This window comes from Ceratina calcarata, unplaced genomic scaffold, assembly GCF_001652005.2.
Source record: "Ceratina calcarata isolate Rehan_Ccalc_2016 unplaced genomic scaffold, ASM165200v1 scaffold207, whole genome shotgun sequence".
NCBI classification, from domain to species: Eukaryota; Metazoa; Arthropoda; class Insecta; order Hymenoptera; family Apidae; genus Ceratina; species Ceratina calcarata.
In genome coordinates this window covers 118,239-135,216 of record NW_017142350.1, presented here as the reverse complement: position 1 = coordinate 135,216, position 16,978 = coordinate 118,239, and the positions used below count along the sequence as shown (strand labels likewise).

The following is a 16,978-nucleotide window of genomic DNA, read 5'->3' as shown; positions in this document are numbered from 1 at the left end:
CCATAAGAATACATGCAAATTTTAAGTCACTATAATTTTTCAGAAAACCCGCGAATTGATTTAAAATTTTGCAAGTAGCTTTTTAATAGTAATAGGAATCTATAATAACAAATTCAACATGCTAGCATCGTTTAAGTTTATGGCGTATAGATCCTTAAAGAGGTAGTCCAGTAGCTTATAGACAGAAGTGTAGACCGCGTCCATCGGTGGAGGCTTCCATAAAGTTGTAGGACTGGCGTATGAAAGGACCTAATATTTGCCGAGTGGCTCACTGGAAAGCTCCGATTTGATCGACGACTTTCTATTTCTATTCGAACCTAGAACGCAATCGTTATTTCCGCGCCTGCAATGCTCTATTTCCTGAATACTCGAGACGGTACTGCGTTTGCTAGCTAGGTATTGAGAAAACGCCATGATATCTTTTTCGAGAAACGTCGGCGAGAGTAGTTTCCTAAGAGATTCGTGACTTGTCACAATGAAAACGGATGATACAGCGTGGACTGTTAGTTTCAACTAGCGACTGTAGCTATATTTTTTCATTGGAGTAACGAGTCATTGAGTAATAGAAAACGTTCGTCTGAAAATAACAAATCCGTTTACACATCGCGCGATAGTATCTTTCTGTTTGCTAGGATTTACTATATTACTTGGAATAGAAGCAATGTATCTAAAATCTTATACAATAAAAGAAAGGATGATTGTATGGGTTTACCCCAGAGACCCAAAAATTGTAAAGGAACTATTTTACGATAAAATATGTACTTCGCTCTCCTATAAAATAATTTAGACGGAATAAAATGCTCTATATTATTACTATAGATTAGTATTCACATTTAGATTAGAATTGAAATACAGGTCGTTATGTTTTACGAGTATGGTTTTTTACGGTAATAAATGAATAGGTGATGAACATATAACACATTCAAGGGGAAGTTTAAAATAATTTACTGCCTCATATTTATGACGAATGAGCACAGAAGGGGACGCAAACGTTGATTGAAAGCCGTGGCCGCATTGCTTTGTGCCCCATTAAAACCGGAAATGTCCAGTATTAAGAAATATTGTCTCGCATCTCGTACGTCGTTAGTTTAACGTAGCACCGCATCATTAAAACGGCAGGATGGCCGTTGCTTGAGAAATCCTCAAGGATCGAAAGGTCAGAGGGCGGGTCGTTTAAACGATCCCGTGGAAATCAAGAGCAATAAGCACACGTGCATTTCGTATACGTGAACTGGATAATTCCAACAATCCCCAAAAATACGAACATTCAAGAAAGACAGCATAGTAAATTAGTATTCTAATAAAATTGTGTGAATTAATTTATTTCTTGAAAAAACATCATTCATGTGATTACAAAGAGTAGATTAATGTGAAGCCAGCAAATTGGTTAATATATTGCAACCAGCTTTCGATTTAGTGATTCATTAACTTGGCATGCTCGAACACGTCTCCAAATCCCCGCAGTTTCCGGATATAAATTTAAAAAAACTGACGTTGCCAATTCCCTCGACGAATGAAAAATAACGTTACGAACATGGCAGAAAACGATATGAAGTTTGGAATTATTAATGGTTTTATTCGCTGACTCTCTCAACCATGATTTCTCTTTATTTCTGTTAACGAATCGTGCTCGTATGAAACAAATTCAATTAAATCCGCCTAAACAACTCTCGACTTTAATGGTTGTTTTACATCTAATTGATCTCGACGATCTATACGTGACTCCTTTTACATCCGAGATCTCCTTTTTCCTTCGCGATTCACCTCTTCTGGGTAATAGGATTTTCTCGTTAAAGTAAACGTTCTGACAGTCCGTTCAAGTGATCGCTTCCTTTGTACACACGAAATCAGGACGTGGCTGGTGACGTGTTCATGTTCATAGCACTTGACGATCGGATCCGGGGATTTCTCCTTTTTGCAGTGATGTATAATACGACGGTAAAAATGTTTATTCTTAAACTGCCTCATCGTTGGGAACAAAACGTCGTTAAATACGCGCGGTGATCGTAATAATAAGCAGACGATAACGCGATCGCGTCAAACGGGAAAAACAAATAAAGACGACAAACGATTATTTGGGCAGCTCTAAGCGGCAAAGTGTCTGATTGTCGAACATTAAGTAGACGCGGAGAACGATTTCTCGTGTTAGTCTCGACACGCTGTCTCTAGCGAAGCGATAAATCGACGCTTTATTTTCGCAGCTCAAGGATTACCTCAGCCCGTAAATCTTTTTCGTGTTGGGTGTACCTCGCGTGTAGGTACCTTTAAAAGCAGCCGCAGTATAGCACCGTGCCGTTTCTCCTGGGGCGATTCATTCTTCTCTTTACCCTCGGAACCGAAATCCAATTCTTGGTAATGCAACGTGGGTGACTCCATCGCCTGAGAACCAATCAACCTCGCTCATTGTGCGAAGTTCTACCTTTTTTTTATTTTCATTTCTTGTTCGGAGAACACGTAGCTTCTCTCTTTCTTCTGGCTGATCGATACTGATCGAATAATAGAAATTATTATTCGATAGCTTCTGTCGGCATGAAATTGAGATAGATAAAAGCATTCTCGACGTGAACCTATTCAATTATTCCGTATGTTATTACTGGCCCGTATCATCCCCTGACTGAACTCGTATTATGAAATGATACTAATCAAGAACATCGATAGAAAAGCGCAACCCTTTCTGAATAAACATTCGGCTCTCACAGAATTTATCTCGCATCCATGCTTCGAGTTGCATCGAATTTCAACGTTTCGAAGGCGATGCTTTAATTGTCCATCGTATTGAACTACCCGTCTCGATTCACAAATGCGATCCATGCTTCCTGTCTCCATTTTCCGTCTCACTGACTCACGCTACACGGGTCACATCAACTTCGACCATGCATGCGTGTCGCGTGAAGCAGTTGAACCAAGCTTTTAACCGATGTCACGGAAATCAGCTATACATCAACCATTCAACCTTTATATACTTTCCATAACTGATAAAATATAATAACGAGAACTTGACTGATAAAAATAGTTAAAATAATACGAAATACATATATGAGAAATTTTAGAAAATGAAATTTGAAAGAATTATTGCAACTGTCTGAGGACTTGTATGATACGTGTGGAAGTGATTGAAGTATTTTAGTACTTAATGACCGCATAAAGTTTGCGACTGGCTTGTGGAATGACAGAAGATTCAGCGAGCAAGCACGGAAATTTAAATGGTTAAATGCTGTCGACACGCGTCGGACAGCATGCAGACCGTCTTGTGCCAAGTCCTTGCATTTCCATTTGCTTAATTAAGGTAGCTAACTGAAGGCAAAACTGGAACATAATTTCCACGAAATTTGTTTTGTACGACGTCAATAGGGAAGAAAGAAATAGGAGAATCGAATCAAGTTTATTTTGCATTCTTATTTTTCTCTTTATTCCTCGCTCGTTGCACAGGGTAGTTCGGTCGAGTTACCTTCATCTTGATTTATTATTCGATGCCAACTACGATGCCGACTCGTTGTACCGAGAAACGAGACGAACGAGTATCGCATTATATTGCGTAAAGGAGTAACGAGAGAAATATAAAGAGGAAGAAAACCCGTTGCAATTACTTCTTGACGGTGTTAAAGCATCGCACCATGCCACTCCATGTTCATCGTAGCTTTCCCAGGAGCTTTAAAGCTGACGTGTTATTAAAGTCCCAAGGCAATGCTCGGTTACGACGAATCACACCATTTTCTCAATTGGACTGCTAATGGTTGCCAATTAGTTCGTAATGTAGAATCATTTTTTTAATTAAAATCGTGATGGCAATTCACGATTTAAATTATATTCATTTATTTCACACGTACCTATTATTAAAAACTTATAAAAACTACACGATCAACGCTTAGTTGTCTTTTCGTATCACTTCTAGTTATTTCAAGATCCTAATCCGGTGTACAGTTAGTTTCTTTTTTCTAATTTTCTGCTTCATCATGCCAAAATCACGGCACAAAGGCTTCACCGTTCCGCATACAGATACGTTTTTCATGCCAGTCGGTACAGTTGCTCACGTTTCGAGGTGTATTTGCATGCAACGACGGCGTAATTAAAGGTTATACCACGGTTATCACGCAGCATATGCTTTCCCTCGGCAAAGGTTAGGGGATTAATATTCATGCAGCGACGGTCTATTCAGAAAGAAATTACTCTCCCCTTGCGATGATACGTGAATTATGTATTTACGCGACGCTCGGTATGTTTCTGATACCAAGAAAATTTCTTTTTTTAAGAGGAGATTTTTGATTCGTGGAAAAATCTGCCAGGCCGCTCAAAAGCTACAGGTTACTCGGAGCAATTAAGCTCGTTAACTTTTCACGCGGTTAGGCTCCTTTCTCGCCACCGGCAAAGTGTCAAGGTCCTCCTTTGCCTTTTCGCTCCTCGAAATCTCCGCCACTTACTCTTCCTACAAAAAATTGCCCTCATTTCAATTGCGTACCCGCTTAAAGAAAGTCACCTGTTTTTTCAACGTACTATCTCATGCGCTCAGTGCAACCCTCGTTTAAAAGATTGCTACGGAAATATGTCAAGAACAATGTAGACCCGGCGATGCAAACAGTCGTACGTCGTCTCTTTCGACCTAGAAAAAGCATTTATCGCGAAACTTTCTAGCTAAAAGATAATGGTAGTTCTCTCGTTTGCACGAATACCATTTAATTTGCGTTACGCTTTGAAAAAAGGTAGCGATGTGGGATTAAAATATGGCCTCGCCCTAGCGGGAGCAAGCTCGAGGGTAAATAGGAACGCAACAGTGCATCGGGGAAATTAAACGAAGTTTCATTAGCACCGCAATGCCACTGTAATAATAATTAGTATGCGAGACAATTCCCATTGCTCGGAACAAAATGAAAATGCCAATCCACTAATTAATCTTGTAATTAACCTTCGTTGAGCATCGCGAATATGGTGGAACGCAAAAACCGACCGAAGTTCAACAGACACGGGATGACAGAAGAGGGCGAATGAAGGCCCGGCCGTAAGAACGGTTGGACAGCAGGGAGGTTCGCGCGACTACGTTTTGCTTGTGTATGTACACGGCCTAAAGTGCAGCCCACCTGTTGCTAGGCCTACATCGCTACGATCTCTCACATTTTCAGCGTCCTGCTCGAATACTTCGCGTTCCGTGGCTAATTGCCGCCGCACGGCATATTTCCGAGCGGCGGCGCGACGGCATCGAATTATACCAACTGAAAACGATCATCCGTATTATCTACGGTTTCGTCGGGAACGATATCTCGTTTTCTCAGTGAGACACACGCGAGGAAAAATCCATTTATCGCAACGGCGACCATGATTAATGGGACCACTTGAATTTTCTGCCTTTTCTGATAAAGAGAGATAAATTTTATTTCCACTTGGCTTTCTCGGTTCTCGAATTCTGTACATGCTTAATATTGTTTGAACTCCTCTAACACCAATGAATTATCTGTCCAAGCATTTTGTAAGTCCGCATACACGGCATTTAATGAATCGTTTGCACACTCATGAATTTTACCTTGTTCCTTTGAATTAAACATTTTTTCACTCAACGCGGTCAGCGGTTTTTATAACATTCGCGGTGAAGTCTACGAGATAGAAAATGACAATCCGTTGGTAGGATTCCGTGCAGATAATCGGGCTGGTAGTATCGTCAGATCCAGTTATCGTGTTCGGGCAGACCGGCAAGAAAGCGGAAACTAAACATTTGTGTTTCTGAGGCTCGTACCAGTTCTCCCGCTCGAGTAATTGTAAATTGATAGACTTAGGATTGTCCGTTCTCTTTAAATATACATCAACCTCTTCAGCGAAGTTAGACGTAATATTTGCTCTTCGTATTGCTACGGGTTAGTCTGCACAACCAGTCTGCAGCTCAGCAGCAGTGCTCCTCCTTGAGAAGGAAAATAAGAGTCGAGTGGAATATTGAATCCGCTTTAAACGATGCAATTCATCGAATTTCTACCGTATAATATGTATCTGTGCGTGACCTAGTTCTACGTCCTGTGCTATTTTTCTAAAAATCTAAATTATATAGTTGACACAACATTTATATCAAGAAATTTTATGGAGAGAATGGAAACGTTGTTCTGATTAAAGAGTTCATGTCACGTCACGTTTAAAAGGTATTTCATATTGATTGAATTTAATAGTTGAATTTTAATCTCTCTATGATTTCTTTTGGTGCTTGATGTTGAAGGAGTGCACGATGTAGTTGCTAGTAATTACTTTGAAGTACTCTTTAAAAGTTCGTTTGCCATAGAAGTACCCAAAAGGAGTGGAAGAATTAGAGGAGATCATTAGGTATGTTAATTACGCGGTCATTAGTCAAACGGCGATACTCGCCGATTTTTAACGAAGCCACTTGCCCCAAAAATAGGTAATGCTGCTCAAAAAAAGTCTGTTCATTCCAATTAAAATAAAGTTTCGAGTCATAAAACATTACTAGAGCATGAAGCGGTTTTTTCTTATGAATTTCTTTGTTGCCGTTCCTTGTTAGTTCCGTTTCCCTACTCTGTTGTCAAATTGCACCAAAATCAATACTCAACCCCTCCCTGTTTCTCTCTTAGGGAACCCTTCTTCCAAGTTCCAAAGACTTAGAGCAAAACCTGGGTGGTTAAATCTCATTTGCCGTCGTGTTTGTAACGAAGTTCCAGCGAGTTATCAAGTTTCCATAGCGAGAAATCCGGGATGCTGACTGGTTGCTAAGGAACCAGTTCCACGTGTTGATTATGCAATCGTATTCGATTATATGAAATTCCTCATAGTCACGCGCACGAGTATTTTCCTCACATCGAAAAAAACGTTAAAAACAGTCAGTTTCATCAACTGTGCCAAAGTGTCACAGTAGATTTTCGAAAGCGAAGTCAAGCGGTATGGACAAAAGAGAATGATTCATGTCTATTGTTACTTCCATATGGAAAACGTATCTGTCAATTCATACATACATGTCATCACATACTAGTGTTATTGAAGAACCTTTTTGGGTCTAGCAGCAATCGATTTTTGATCGTACCAATTATTCGTCCAATTTTACAGTCACTTCTTGTGACGCGACGAAAAACAAAGCAGTAACATCAAATAATCCAACCGACGAATCAAGCTATGTCCCACGCGTCCTGTAATTAGGCATGATCGCAGAATGTGATTTGTTTGTTCTTTGTTAAGTACAATGATCAGTCGTTTGAACAATGATTTTGTCGCTGTACTACGTGTAATTAGAACGTAGGCAATAACGCGGAAGCTAGGTAGCCCGCGAACTTCAGGTCGTGTAATTAAATGCAGGCTTCACCGGTTCAGAAATTCGTGGCCTCTGTGCGCAATTCCCGTCGGACTTGGGGAACTTCCGTTCACGATCCCGGCACAATACAGAGTGTTTCATAACATTCGGAATGTACTTGAATACTGGATATGCGGCTTACAGCGGACGAAGATATTTACGTAATGGTTCCGACGAGAGACGAATATGGTATCAACAAGGGACTATTAGGTTACACAAAATAGTGATACGAAATGGTACTTTGGATCCATTATGTAAGAAAAATGAACACGTTGCTCCAATTCATTCAATCAAATATAAACCTAACTAATTAATATTTTCGGTGTACATCATTGATTCATGCAATTTCTACAAAAGATTGCGTGCCATAAGGCTTGTAACCGAACTATTGTAATACGTAAAGTAAAAAGTATTTAATCTGCAATGTGTTTGACTGTATGAAGATCCAAAGAATTTTAAACCCATTTTTAAAACACGAAATGACGACGTCGTGTCGTCCGTGGGAAATCGCTATGGGAGAGCAGTGTCGCGAGCGTTATGAGAAACGACGTAACGGGAGAAAAAATAGAAGGACAGGGGACGATATTAACGGCAGGTCTCTCTACCCGTTTATCGAGTGGGAGTTAGATAAATATCTAGCTGCACAACGTTATGTGCGCCCGGTGACACTGACAAAGTGGCTGCTCCACTTTTCAGTGGACTAAGGGCGTCGTTGCAGGTACAGGGAAACGCCATGCCGTGCACGCCACCGTGTACGAAGAGAAAGAGAGAGAGAGAGAGAGAGAGAGAGAGAATCGAACGGAAAGACGACACGGATCGTAGCAGAATTGCACCATACGTCGTTACTGGAAAATTTGTACTCAATAAGAGGCTGGGATAGATTTCATGTTAGGTCTTACCACATGTTCCTCCCACGATACGTTCACAATCTCGTGACGTACAACACGAGTAATGAAACGCCTTCCAATTATGCGGATATTTTATTATTTCCGAAAATGCTTTTAATGATAAATTTTTTCGCGCGTATAAATAATTGTGGTCACGCGCCCCAATGAAAGTTTCCAGTATTTCAATATACGACCTTTTGCTCGTGAAAAGCAATCTAAACGGAAAGAAGCTATCTCTCTCTTTCTCACTTGTTTGTTGGAGAAACAAAGCGGAACACTCGAGGAAATATCAATCGCGTTGCGAACACAGAGAGGCGCACGGGCCCGAGCTTTTCACCGTTTTACACGGATCCACTCGAGGCGAAGAGCTTGCACAAACCGAGCTCTTCCCGATTGGGGAAGAGGCTAAACGAGTGTTCGACGAGTAAGCCGCGCTTTCCTTCGTATTTTTACGTACCACCGATTCGTAATGGCTCGCGAATTACGTTTACGCGGTGGATTCTCTCGAAACGGAACGGGCGCTTTGTCATTCGATCTATTCAATGACAATTAAGTAATAAAGCCCCTTTGACGGGGCATCGCGACGAGAAAGCGATGCGCCTGGATCGATTCTCGAGGAGGGAAATCGGAACCTTGTCTGGATAAGTTGCTGTCACGCTTAGGAACAAGGAGCACTGCTACAATGTATCGGCTATGGTTGGCTACGCGAAGACTTTATAATAGACGTCGAGTTTATGGTCGATCGTTTCACTTACAACGAGTAATTGCCAATAACGCGGATCACTCGCACCTCCGGATCAGACCTTGGACACTCGGCTTTGTTCATCGATTATGTACTTTATTGTCAATCAGAACTGCACATCAATTTATATTTAAAAAATGTAGAAATTGCAGCTAAAACTCGTCTATCCTCTGCGATATTTAGAATTGTTTAGTAGAATTTACAATTTGCCAAATTGATGGGAAAATATTCTATAATACAATACGAGCGTAATAAGGAATGAGATGTTTTTTTAAATGCGAGAATGTGTTGTGGCTTCGCGTGTAGAGTCTCATTCTACGAATTGCAATTCAAATAACGTTCCTCCCTCTGGAGACGAGTCATATCTCTTCGGCATGAAAAAATTTTTTCGCTTGCGTCCTCTCATAGGTAAGGATACCTTTATGTCGAATGGATCCTGTGTGCATTATGCATCGGAGCGCGGCTCTGTGAAGTGTTTAAATTCCTTGGAGATTTCTGTGGAAACGGGAAAGCGGAAACGCAGGAGCACGGGAAATCTTGCTCGGGTAGGTAGGTCTTGAACCGTGGAGCAAGAGAGAAGGCGAGAGCTGGAACTCGCACGCGACCCTTGACATTACCTGCCCTACATAAATGACCCAGATCCCCATGACTCCATTCTTGTAATTTATACTGGACAATAGTGCGATCCAATAACGAGCGCATAACGCCATACTTCAATGGGAATCGTCGGGTTCACGCGAACTACTAACGTTATTGACGATTTTAATAATCCCACTATTCTGAGCGGAAAAGGCACGAAAATCACTTTCTTTGCCTCTTTTTACACAACTGGAACACTAATAACATTACCTGCGGCCGCAAATAAACGAGCGACGATAGAGCCAATTCCGTGAAAAATCTTCCTGGATGCTGTCGAGAAGGATACGTGGAGTCACGCCTAATTCCGTTTAATCCCTCTGTAGTGAAAGGATTTATCAGGGAGAAATTCCGGGAAGTTGGGAAACAAAAATACACCGTCCGAGTTCATTTTCATTCTCGCCAGACCGCACCCTGTTCCTTCAATCTCTTCGCCTCTAGTGACGTAAAAGTTTTGCTGGGAGGTAATAACGCGGAACTTGTTTCTGCGATAAAATTTGCGTCGATTTCAGACACGTGTCGGGAACACGCAAAGCCCCGGCAGAAACTAAGAGATTTACATGCTACCGGCTCCGGTAGACTTTCTTTGGTAGTCCGAACCTTTCATTTCCAATTTCCGAGCCCCGATGTGAGTACCAATCTTCGTCGGATAAGACGATGGCAAACATGGTATTGTTTGGCGCAAGGTGCTGAGAGACGTGAGACGGTCCCCTTTGGAAATAAGAAAGAACGAGGCTGCTCTGTTTTCTCGTGTCAAGCGAAAACTATCACTCTGTTGACCCACTGAATGAGATTTAGCCGACTGCCAAAGGGCCACGCGCGTGAGCTTCATGGTCGCTCGGGTTTCGTGTATCGTGGTTCTGGTTTTCCATTGAAACAGCATCACCAGTTTCCATGGTGATTCCCAGATATGAAGCGGGCTGGTAAAATCAATGGAACGTAGTCAAGCTACGAAACGAACCGTAGTTAGCCGGAAGTAATTACGGTGCCATGAGATACGATATCCAATTGATTTTTAGCAAATTTTTCTCAGTAACTAATCCTGTTGATTCAATCCATGTTTTACCGAGAATTATAAAAAAAACTTTTTTCTCTTCGACGAGAGGGACGCGGCCTTGCTTTTCGAAACAATTTCTTTTTCTGCTTTTCGTGTTCCCTCTAGTTTTTTTATATCTATATTTTCTGTGTACCTCGACCCGTGTGCTTCGTTTACAGTCTATGGAACAGATGAAAGGGCGATTTTACATTTTAATCTCGACGAGAGGCGGCTCAGGGATTGGGTAGAATGCGGTCGCTTTCAAAGTAAATTGGCTTTCCTGTTGATCGCAGCATTCATTGGCAATCGCGCATCAACTTGAATAATGGTGCGAACAGAGAATTCAAATCCTAAGATTAATCAAGAGACCAGAATAGTTTTCTTTTCACTGACAGTATTAAACACAATGGTTCGCATAATTGATCAAATCTGGTCCGTACATTATCGATTCGTGAAATGACTGAAGAACCGTTTTACGATTGACCCAAAACATCAATAAAATATTCGGAAAGCGTTTCGTTTTTCTGTGTTTTGCGTACTTTCAACACGCTTGGATCGAACGAATTTTTATGACACGTCTATTAGAAGTAGTGGCGGCAATAAAGAACCGGCCCTGTCCGCTTTCGGATGTACTCTTGAAAATTCTATCGCGATTAAGCGCGACGACCATATTTCCTCGCGAATTTATGGTGATCCACGCGACTCGGTCAGCCTGTGTCGCGTCTCTATGCATGCGACGTCGTCCAATAGACAATGGCAGCCAACATCGTCGCGGGTATACACAAGCGGAATCTCGAGTGGAACGCGCGCGCGCGTAATGGACGCTAGTCTGCTGATTCGACATAGCTACCAACACGGGCCAAGGTTCGCGGTTTACCCAATTACTGAGAATACGAGCGAAACGTGGAATAGAGATATCGGGAAAACTCTAAAGGAAGTCGCGTCGTCTTTTTACTACGTTTCTATGCGAACGTGCCAGCCAAGAACAGCAAAGAAATATCTTAGAATGCGAAGTTGTTTTCGAAATTCAAATTCAAAATTCTATGAATTTCACTCAATTTCATATTCGTGTTTTATTCACAATTTATTGAAAAAAAGCAATAATGCATTTATGAACTCGGCGCAAAATTAGAAAAACAATTTTTGTAAAAATGATCATTGAAAATTACTTTGATAGCAATTTTATATTTTTATATTCATTATGTGCTGATATTCGTTACATTATTACATTATTTCATATAGTTTCACAAAGAAAATTCTAGGAGAGAAGCGAAAAATCGTTCTGCATGCCACCCGCAAGCGATTGATTTCCTTTACACTCGTCTGTCTTCTCTCATGATCTTATTCTTATTTTTCTGTCACAGACACACGTATGTGCTCACGTATTCTATTTCTCCTCTACGATTTCTGTCTCTATCTGTCTGTATAACATTGTTTCTTGTGTTTCTATTGCACAGGCGCATCGCGGGCCGGCCGTCGTGCAGGTATACAAATTTGCACGCAAAAATTCCAGAATTCTTTTGCACAAAGACACCTTAGGCGTCTCTAGTTTACATTAGATTAATTCATCTAGAGTATTTATTCCCACGTTTGGGATCAGTAGAACTTATATAGTTTCGTAGATACGCAAAACTGTTGCGCTGTTAGTAGAAAACGAGAAATTAAGCTTCTTAGAGTCTTAATTACATATCAACCGATCAGTAATTTATCGCGCATCGTGTTAGTCAGATTATCCACAATAGAACGCTTTTGTCTCAACACCTAGTATAATACTTGGGACACTGAATGCGTAGCGTCTTGCGTTGCGTGGTATTTTCCTACTTGAATTTTCCTCGATTGTCAGAGTTGAAAGTTGCAGTAGTGAATATTCAGAGTGATATAAAAAAAAAGCAGTAGGGATTTAGTTAACTCAAAATCGATACTCCTGTATCGACGACTCCCCAATGTGCCTCCCATCGGATTAGGCAAATTATAGTTTCCGCGTGTGCAGCATGACGAGTCGATTGTGCATGAACATTACAGCTAGAAAACGCATGTTTCTCTTTTCACTTTCTATTCGATGCGTTTTACTTATCGTTTCACCGTGTTGGTACCGCGAGGAACCCCTTTAGTGCGATGCAGCAAATCGTGATGTGCATAAGCTCGAGATTTTAACACGAATACTTTTCTTTTGTAGGTAAGTGAGCCCTCTCGCTCGGCGAACCAGTTATCCAGTCGGTAAGTCAGCTTTTCTCGTCTTGAAAGCTTCATGCGAAAGCTCGGTGCACCTTGTAGTCGGTACATTGACGCACAGAGGAAAACCCCTGCGTCTAATCGTATACCGGCAGCGTCGATAAATTCATCGATCTATACTACTTGCGTCGCACATATCACTGGTACTGTTACCTAGTTTTCTGTCGTGTTTGTAGCTGATACATTAACAACTGGGAGAGTATTCGTTCTAAGCACCCTTACTATTGTTACTAACAGCGCTTAATAAACTAAATTAAAAACAAATATATTTCTCCATGGAAAAATAGTGTACTGTAAATTTTGGGATGCAGAAAACTGCGAGATACATGAACTGAAATAAAACGGATATAAATTTTTTACAGAAATAAGAAATTATTTAATTTTAGTTTAGTTCACGGAACACGTTACCCATCGTGTTTCTCTGTACTTGCTTCGTGTTCGGTTAACCCGATGATATGCAATTCGTTTCAGTCTCAGAAGTATTCCCGTAGATAATTTAGTGATTTCAACAAAGTTGGATACTGACATGCTATACAAATAACTGATACATCGTCGACGCAATTTACAGATATTTTATTACTTATTGATTCTAAGAAATCGATACGTTCGCTGCACAATATGAAGTTCTCTTCGATACATTTGATAAAATTCGTTTTTTCGTAATACGCATTTTATTTATTTCATATTTGGAATATTAATTGTTGAAATTGAGAGCATTTGAAAATAAATTGAGCTCCGGAGAGGTAGTGTCGGACGTCCGGTAACGCGCCACTCATTGTACTGTTACTGTAGCCGAGCTGGTTGTCTGACTATCGCGGACCGATACTACTGTCGACGGAGCGTTTCACATGCTCGGCACATAAAATATTCATTTCTGCGTTCAGGAAAAGCCTTTTTCCGTGCCAAGGACACTACGCTAACGCAATTCGTCGATGGTTTCTCGTGTCTCGTGGCTCGCCGTGCGATTCAAATGATACGCTCTAGCGATCGTTAACGCGCCTCGTTCTCATTAGCCGAGCTGCTCAAGTCGCTCGAGTCGAGTTCAAGTAACTTTACTTCAAGTTTCTGCTCATATATTAGTCAAATTACTTCACTTAAATTTGTTTTTTAATTCAAGTGTCTTGCTCTCGGCGGAGATTCAATATTCGAATTATTAATTCTCTTACATTGTCAGCATAATCAATGAGTCGTGCGAATTATATTAATTTTTCTCTTCCTTCGTATTAAATGAGCGTTGCACGTATCAGTGAGGTAATTACAATAGAAAGTAAGTGTGAAAAATTGAGAAAAAATTCCATTTCCAATTGTAAAAATAGATTCGCACGAGAGAATCTATTTTTGGTCGCTGAATTCAAATGACACGATTAAAACGAGACTTAAACTATTCGTATGAAAAGTGAGCGACCGTGGCATCGAGTGAAAAGCGTCAGCTTGTTGATGTCAACAAAATTTTATTACTTTCTTATCGCGGTGTTGCATCGAAAGCATCTAGTTACCGGTTCAATTCGGTCGAGCACAGAAAGAACATTCCGAAGAGCACAACGAGCCATTATTCCGTCGCAGCTGGCATTGGGTATTAAAGCTGTGCGCGTTCAACATGCATAGAATTTCCAGGGGTGTCGTTCGAACGGTCAATTAGAATTCGCGGGGAATCCGTGCCGTTTGCTCTATGTTCGGATCACAAGATTCCCTGAATTTGAATTTATGTCCACGCTTCTTTAACTGCACGAATTAAGATTAATGTTTTTCCTACGAACGGATTTATGATAAGTATTGCTGATCCAGCTGAAGACAATTGATTATGAATATATTATGCTGGGAAATTAGAAGTCATTAACATTGCAATAAATACCAAGTGTCTTAAATATACTTGAATGTTTATCACGATAAATATGTATAAGGTCTCAAGAAGTACGTAAGCAAAAAAGATATTTGAATGATTATTCTTTTTATTTTATTAAACAACGTCGAGTTCTGAATAAGAGAGGCTTTTGTACTCTGGGCGAAGGTACTTTTATACATAGAAGGCATTACCTCCGTGTAATCTCATAGCGGGCAAAATTTGCTAGTGGTTCTGACATCAGGTGATTGAGAGACCGATTACTCCTGGCTCTACTCGGCGAAGACGAAGACGCCATTTTTCATCCCGTGCTGCTACTTATGCAGGTTTCGTTACAGCTGCTCCGTACCGAATATTAATGGATCGATTACGGGCGAAAACTTTGCCAGAAAAATTGAAAATTGAACAACAAACATCTGCGAAGGGAATCTTTTTAGAAATCTAAACTTGTTCTGTGTATGACATCATAAATAAATCTATTGCACTACATTTAATACACCATTAGGATATTGATGAGTGTCTCAATACTCGAAGTAGGAATAGTAAAAGATATCCTGAAAGTTTTGAATAATAGATTCCCTTGATAGTGATACACCGTCAAAAGTTATTTTATCGAGTGCCCACGCGTTATGGAAATGTAACGAACACGTGTCGGACGGGTCGATTCTTAAACTACGAATGAAATTTTAATTGAAATCCCGTGATCTCTCTATGAATAGCTCCAGGAGCGGTGGTAATCACTATCCTTTACATTATATCCCCGTTTCCTTTCACGACGAGGAAGAACCGAAATATCGTTTACGAGAAGAAGCATTTAAATTGTTTCTTGGCAAAGTTGGTATACACATTTTTCTGCTTTAACATCTTATAAAACTGAGAAGGCATTTATTCTCTTGCCGGTGTATCTCATAATGCTAATCGTAAGCGAATGCAAATTTGCACGGATCCGCGAAACACGAACAAGTGTTGTGCTTGTATTGTTCGAAAAAACACAATGCTCTCCGAGACTATCCTCTTTAATTTTGTTTAACCAAGGTCATAGTGTGCACAGAGAAAATAAAGAAACAAACTGTCTTTTATCTTTCCTTTGTTCTCGTTTTCCATTCAATTTTCCAAACGCGCGGAAAATAACATTGCGCATCGGTCCTTTCCAGGAGGAAATAACTGTTGTTGACTTGAACGCGTAACCTTATTGAAGTAGAAATACGAGTTCGTCAGGGTCGGTAGGCTTTGGCTAGTTGTTGCCTAATTGGAAACGGTACCGAAATTTTCGGTCCTCGCGAAACGACGTTGAAGTTGATGCATACTGCTTTCGTCCCGTCGAGAAATTTCACGAGCTACTAATTCCGAATGAAAGGCGAGCTCTCGTTTCGTTAACTCGAGAAATGATACAACAATTTTTCGTGAAAATTGCAACGCGAGAGGTGCGGAAAATTCCGAGGGATGCAGGAATGTTTAAAGTCTGTAGATGCGAGGACTTTCATGTTAGACAACATTGAATGGAACGCATTGGGAATTGATTCTGATACGGCTGATTGACATTTAGGTGAATTCTACTTTGTTTTTCCGCGTTATTGTGGCGAGAAAGGAAATTGAGAGATACTTCGTCCGACGTTAGAGAATAATGGCATTGGAGAGAATCGTGGCTCTTCGAGGCCGTTTGTATAATGTACATACGTCAGGAGAACGCGTCGCTGGCACCTGTCAATAGTTCCTGGAGGAAGTTTTACAAAAGCTTCAGCAGCACGGAAAGACAGTCTATGCGAGTATCGGGGCTAACAGACCCGATCCTGTGACAGCCGGTCGGCATCGTCGTCCTCTGTGTGTATTTCCCCTTTTTATTTTTGTCCCATCCAGCTCTTTGTAAACGAATCTCGGAATCATTTACCGACTGGTTGCTTTGTTTTAACTTTGTCGAAATTTCTTGCGAGCACTCGACGATCTAGCAAATTATTCCGTCGAGAAACGTGCCATGCTCCGAGGAGCGTTTTAACTGGAGCGGACGTTTCGTAACCGGGCGAGAGCCGTGTCGTTAAGTATACAAGCCACCCGCACGCCCCACCCGCGCGCTCCAGCCGCGAGCCCCACCCGGGGCCCCTAAATTTTAAGGCGCCATAATTCTCGTAACGTCGGATCCTTAGTCATACACGATCCGCCGCTTACGTGGAAGATTTAGTCGAGAACGGGGGCCGCGGGGTTGTTGATTAGTAACAGTAATTAAAGTTGGCAAGGACGCGACGAGGGAAATTATAAAGCGCCACGAATATCGCAAACCTCGCTCCTTTTACGAACTCCGTTAACTTCTTGCCTCGCGTCCTCCAGTCTCACCCTCCTG

At 41.1% G+C, this 16,978-nt stretch overlaps 1 protein-coding gene across 3 annotated transcripts in view; it reads left to right on the top strand.

Annotated features, from left to right (window-relative positions):
- LOC108622134 (neo-calmodulin) overlaps positions 1-16,978 on the top strand; it is a 70,135-nt gene that overhangs the window by 6,277 nt on the left and 46,880 nt on the right. For 2 of the 3 annotated variants that reach the window (XM_026811259.1, XM_018019818.2), the window contains exon 2: positions 12,029-12,055. The exons of the other annotated variant lie outside the window; for it this stretch is intronic. In XM_026811259.1, coding sequence (XP_026667060.1) covers positions 12,029-12,055 — 27 coding nt within the window. The remainder of the gene's footprint in view (positions 1-12,028; positions 12,056-16,978) is intronic. 3 annotated transcript variants of the gene reach the window in all.